Source organism: Mobula birostris, chromosome 1 (genome assembly GCF_030028105.1).
Source record: "Mobula birostris isolate sMobBir1 chromosome 1, sMobBir1.hap1, whole genome shotgun sequence".
NCBI lineage: Eukaryota > Metazoa > Chordata > Chondrichthyes > Myliobatiformes > Myliobatidae > Mobula > Mobula birostris.
In genome coordinates, this window is record NC_092370.1 from 164417294 (window position 1) to 164423626 (window position 6333).

General features: G+C 51.0%; 1 protein-coding gene across 1 annotated transcript; it reads right to left on the minus strand.

The window, feature by feature from the left end:
• Positions 1-318: 318 nt before the first annotated feature.
• ccdc177 (coiled-coil domain containing 177) lies at positions 319-2193 on the minus strand. Its single transcript, XM_072250810.1, has one exon. It carries the CDS (start codon positions 2191-2193, stop codon positions 319-321), a length of 1875 nt encoding a protein of 624 aa, XP_072106911.1.
• Positions 2194-6333: the final 4140 nt, after the last annotated feature.

Genomic DNA, 6333 nt, shown 5'->3' on the forward strand with positions numbered 1-6333 from the left:
GTACAACAACAAAAATCCCTTCCACACTTAAAAGTCACATACAATGGTTATTGCCCTTGAAAAGAACACAAGTTTATCTGCACTTGCCAAAGTTACCAAGAAAATGTTGAATCAGTTACGACCTGTTAAAGGAAAGTGTTAATTAAAGCAACCATTTACTCAATTAATCAAATTCTGTTGTGCTCTGTACAACATCAAACATTATGCACTACGTACACCACACAGCTCAATGGATCTCCTGGAATATAAGCAGTTTTTTAAAAAAAAAGGCATTGATTGGATTAGTTCTCAAGAGTCCACAAGGGGGACGTGCCCAGCCTACTTTCTGTCCAGGTGGGCATGTAGTTCTGCTTCCAGTGCCATCTTGTCAAAGGTCCTTGTGTTTATTTCCACCCGCACCTTATCCCGGATTTGGAAGGAGGCTCTGGCCAGCGAGCGAGAGTTCTCCAGCGCAATCTGTCTCTCTCTGAAGATCCTCTCGCTTTTCTCCGACTTCTTGGCTATTGAATGCTGTATTTCCCTCCGCTTGTACTCCTCGTCCTCCTCCACCTTCAGCTTGTTCAGTCTGTGGATTCTCTCCTTCTCTGTCCTGCTTTGCACAGCCTTGCGAGATATCTGGTTGATCTTCTCCTGAGCCACCTGCGTGGCGTGCTGCAGTTTCCTCTCCGTGGCTCGGGCCAGGCTCTCCAGGTGCTCCCTGTGCTCCTTCTCGTGCTGTTCCAACGCTATCCGTGCCCGTTGCATCTGCAGTTCCTCCCGGCTGGCCCTCTCCTTCAGCTCCCGGTTCCTCCTTTCCATCAGCTGCTCGTAGTTTTCCTGAGACTTGGCCAGCTTTCGCTCCAGGGACTTCTTCAGCATCTTCCTCTCCATTTCCATCTCCTTGGCAATCTCCTTCAAGGCTGCCTCATGCTTCAGCTTCTCCACCATGTTGGCCAGCTTCCTCTCGCGCAACAGCTTCTCCTCCCTCTCAGCCTTCTTCTGCTTGGCCAGGGTTAACTTCTGGTGAAGCAGCTGGTCTTTGAACTCAAGGTCCATCTTCACCTCCACCTCCTTGGTCCTGAGCTGCTCCTGCTGGTGCATCTTCCTCTCCTGAGCCTCCAGCTTGGCATTCTCTAGCTTGCCTCTCCGCTGTTGCTCCTGGCTGTCTGCCAGCAACTTCCACTTCTCCTCCTGCAGCATGGACTGGTGCTCCTTCAGCAGGGCTACCTCCTTCTGCTCCTGGCTCATCTTGGCTCTGCGCGCCTCCAGCCTGGACTCCCACATCCTGCGGCACTGCAGCAGGGCCCGCTGCCTCTCCCTCTCCTCGACCTCCCTCCGCGTGGCCTCCCTCATCCTGTGCGTCTCCCACTCCACGTGAGCCCGGTAGCTCTGGCTGCTCATCAGCGCCTCCTCCTGGTGCCTGGCCAGCATGAGAGCAGCTATCTTCCTGTCCCTCTCCGACACTTCTCCATGTCCACCCCTCTTCACCTCCTTCGCCAGCTTGGCCACCTTCTTGGCCGTCTGCGGCGACTGGGACAGGTCCCCAAGGCTGAGGCTCTTCCCGATGGCAGATGGTATCCCAGTCAGCTCTCTTCCTCTGGGGCTTTCCTTCAGCCAACGGCTCCTGCCCTTACAGGTGTCTCCACTGAAGGAGGAAGATGCCCCAGAGTCGGAGGAGGTTGCATTGGAGCTGGCATCCTTCTTCTTCTGCAAAGACTCCATTGAGTAGCTCTTGCACCTGCTCATATCCAATGCAGGTGTCTTTTTAGTCATGGGGGCCGGAGATGACGGCAAGCTGTTCCTAGCCGGTCCACATTTCCTCCTCCTCTCCAGCCTGATAATCCTTTCCCGTTCCTCCCTGCAGTCCCTCAGCTTCCTGCGCCTCTCCTTCTCGTACACCTCGTAGAGGCCGGCCGCCACCCTCATCGACCTGGCCGGCGCTTCTTTGGCGAACTCGTTGACCGATTTGTGCAGCAGCTCCACCGGCTTCACCCCGCACCTCGCACACGCCTCCAACGACCGGGGGCTGGTCAGCACATAGCGGCTGCCTTCGGCTTCGGCACTGTTGAAGTTGTCCAGATCCAGGTGCAACAGCGGCGACTCCTGCCTCAGCACCGCCGCCGCGTCCAAGCCACCCCCGGTCACCGGCTCCCCGCCTCCCACAGCTCCGTCCGCCGGCGCCTGTCCGGCCCCGTTCCCGGCAGGGTCCACCATCCTTCGTTCTCACCGTTGTGCCTACAACCAGGCTGCCGTTCAGATGGGGAGAGATTGTGGACGCACGCCCCAACACCATCGCACACCAGCGCGTCTCCCCTGAGATAATTTATTCACCGATTATATAACTTTACCATCGTGCGTAATGCAAGTAAGAGATTGCAACCCAGGCTACACACAGTTGCAATGCACTTTAACAAATTCAACCACTATGTCTTATATATAATTGCCGAGGCACCTACTGCATCTATCCGCTCCCACCGCCCTGGCGGTAGATCAAATGGTGCAGGATTTTTCCTAGATCAGTGCAATGTAACCTCAGAAACCATCCGCCGGCGAAATGCGACCGGATAAAATGATCGTCGGCGCCGCAGGGTGAAGGTTGACCTTGGGGCGATACAGTGGAAGGGGAAGGGTCCCGCCTTTTGTTGCCTCTGGTACGCGAGAATGCCGCGGAGCCCACATCCACACGGCTGCTTTTGTTGGTGGATGCTCGATCGCACTCTGTACCAGTCCCTGAGCTCGTCTCCGTCTTTGCTGCTCGTTCGCCCGGTTAACCCTTCGCCTGCGGGCGTCTCCTCGCATTGCAATGCTGAACTAACTAGGGTGCGCTCGGCAACGGCTGTACTCCTCCCCCACCCCCCCATCCAAATCCTCACCACCACCTCTCCCCCACCCTCCCACACTGCATCCCTCCCCCTCTCTCTCCGTCGTTCCCTCTTCACTTCACTTCCAACCATCTGCCTCCCATTACCTCCAGTCTCTTTAGAGAGGATCCAGCCGGGTTTCTGGGGTGGTGGGTGGACCTACACTTACAAGGAGAGAGATTAGAAAGGCTGGGGTAGTTTTCTTTGGAGAAGGTTGATGGCAGTTCTGATGGAAGATGAATTATCTTAAGAGATGAAAATGAAGCTAATAGGAGGAAAATTTATTAACTTTGCAGATCACACTGAAGCAGGTTGTGTAAACAGTGAAGAGGAATATCAAGAAATAGGAAATCAACATAAGAAATAGGAACACACATCAAAGTTGCTGGTGAACGCAGCAGGCCAGGCAGCATCTCTAGGAAGAGGTACAGTCAGACCTGACCTGACGAAGGGTCTCGGCCCCAAACGTTGACTGTACTAGCTCTTCTTTCAGTTAGTCCTGACGAAGGGTCTTGGCCCAAAACGTCGACTGTACCTCTTCCTAGAGATGCTGCCTGGCCTGCTGCGTTCACAGGTGAAGTGTATGTGTGTTGCTTGAAATTCCAGCATCGGCAGGTTTCCTCGTGTTGGTGTTTTTATAAGAAATAGGACCAGGAGTGGGTCATCCCTCCCGTCCAGCCTGCTCTGCTATTCAGTAAGACCATGGCTGATCTGACCATCTGCTCAGTTCCATCTACCTGGCATTTCCCCAGATCCTTTAATTCCCCATCTATGCAAAAACCTAACTGTGTCTTGAATATATTTAATTATAATCATAGCCTCTACTGCTTCCATGGGTAGAGAAGTCCACAGATTCACTACTCCCTGAGAAAAGTAGTTTCTCTTCACTTCTGTCCTAAATCCATTCCTGGCGTATCTAGAGGCAATGTCCCCTAGTTCTATTCCCATTGGTGGAAACAACTTTCTTGCCTATAGCTTATCTACCCTTTTCATAATGTTATATTTCTGTAAGCTCCCCTTTCATTCTTCTGAATTCAGGCAAGTGTAGTCCTGGGTCATTCAATCTCTCCTCACAGGCTAACCCCTCATCTCCAGAATCAACCCAGTGAGCCTTCTTTATACCACTTCCAAAGCCTTTCCTCAAGTATGGAGACTAGAACCGCACGCAGTACTCCAGGTGCAGCCTCACCAGTACACTGTACAGTCGTAATATAGCTTCCCTGCTTGTAAATTCCATCCCTCCAGTAATGAAGGGCAACCTTCCATTTGCCTCCTTGATACCCTGTTGCACCTGCAAAAAATCTGTCATGATTCATGCACAAGCACTCCCAAGTGTCTCCATACAACAGCAGCATTTAAATAATAATCTAATCTATTTTTCCTTCCAAAGTTGGTGACCTCACATTCATCAACATTGTACTCCATCTGCCAGACCCTAGCCCACTCACATAATTCCCTTAAAATGAGGTCACAGATAGAAAGGGAGGCAAAGAAGGCATTTGGTATGCTTGTCTTTATCACTTATACATTATGTGATGTGTCGTATGACACGGGCGATCGTGGTCTTGACCACAATTGCTCTTGGCAAATTTTTTTACAGAAGTGCTTTGCTATTGCCTTCTGGGCAGTGCCTTTACAAGACGGGTGACCCCAGCCGTTATCAATACTGTTCAGAGATTGTCTGCCTAGCGTCAGTGTTCAAATAACCAGGACATTGTGATATGCTCCAGCTGCTCATATGACCACCACCACCTGCTCCCATGGTGTCACATGATCCTGCTCAATGGTGCAGGGATGGGGGGGCGGGGTTGGCTGGGCATGTGCTACACCTTGCCCAAGACTGCAATCTAATGGAGGAGAGGAGCTCCTTACGCCATCCTCTAGTTTCATCAGCCAGGATACTGAATCTAGAAGTTGGGAGGTTATGTTCCAATTGTTCAAGACCATGTGAGACCACACTTTGAGTACTGTGTTCAGTTTTTATTTATATAGAGATTCCGAACTTTGGTCACCCCCTTTTAGGAAGAATGCAATTAAACTGGAACGAGTGTAAGAAGAAGAGATTTACAAGGATGTTGCCAAGATGTTTGGAGTACTGTGCAGACGCAACAGAAGCACTCCCACACAGGTCTGGGGAAGAGCTTTAAAAACCCAGTCTCTATAAAAGAGAGCTACTGTCCAGCGGAGTGGTCATCGTGGGAGCAGTCGTCGTCGGAATAGTCTGAGGCAGAGTAGTAAGGCTTTGGCTCAATGGGGCCTTGGCGAGAACAGGCGGAGGGAAGAGAGGTAGGAAAGTTCATTCCTTATTTCTTACTTAAATCCTTAAAGAATAAGGGGTATGTCTACCAAGCCAGTGCTCTGATCTGGGTGACAGCCTCAGATGACCACATCTGCACCAGGTGCATTGAGGTGCAGCTCCTTAGAGACCGGGTTAGGGAACTGGAGCTGCAGCTCGATGACCTTCGGCTTGTTGGGGAAGGTGAGGCAGTGATAGACAGGAGCTACAGGGAGGTGGTCACTCCAAGGCGACAGGAGACAGATAAATGGGGAACTATCAGGGGAGGGAAGGGGGAATGTCAGTGACTACCCCGTGGCTGTCCCCGTCAACAATAACTACTCCATTTTGTGTACTGTTGGTGGGGGGGATCTACCTGGGCAAACAACAGCGGTCGTGCCTCTGGCCCTGTAGCTCACAAGGGTGGGAAACTGAAGAGGATGGCAGCAGTGATAGGGGACTCTATAGTCAGCGGGACAGATAGATGATTCTATGAACGCGAAAAAGGAAACAGGAATGATAGTTTGCCTGCCAGGTGCCAGGATCCGCAATATTTCTGAACGCATCCATAATATCCTGAAAAGGGAGGGTGAGCAGCCAGAAGTCGTGGTACATATTGGTACCAATGACATAGGTAGGAAAGGAGAACAGAATACAGGGAGTTAGAAAGGAAGCTGAGAAGCTGGACCTCAAGGGTAGTAATCTTGGGATTACTGCTTGTGCCATGTGACAGTGAGGATAGGAATAGAATGAGTAGAAGGATAAATATATGGCTGAAGAATTGGAGCGGGGGGCAGGGATTCAGATTTCTGGATCATTGGGACCTCTTCTGGGGCAAGTGGTACTTGTACAAAATGGAAGGGCTGCACTTGAATTTGAGGGGGACCAATATTCTTGTGAGCAGATTTACTAGAGTTGTTGGGAGTGGCTTAAATTAATATGGCAGGGGGATGGGAACCAGTATGGTAGAGCTGAGGATGAGCCAGCAGGTTTACAAGTAGATGAGGGGTGTAACATGAATGTAAGGAAGGACAAACCAATGATTGGGCACAAATACAGACAGAGCAGAGAGTTAAATTGTACCACAGAGGCAAAACTCAAAAGGGTGAAGAATGCAGAACTAAAGGTGCTGTACTTGAAACCGTGTAACATTCGGAATAAGGTGGATGAACTCGTGGCACAATTAGAGATCGGACAGTATGACGTTGTGGGCATCAC

What these genes read in the sequence shown, in the direction of transcription:
- ccdc177 (XM_072250810.1), bottom strand. Translation starts at nt 2,193, where the DNA reads ATGGTGGACCCTGCCGGGAACGGGGCCGGACAGGCGCCGGCGGACGGA.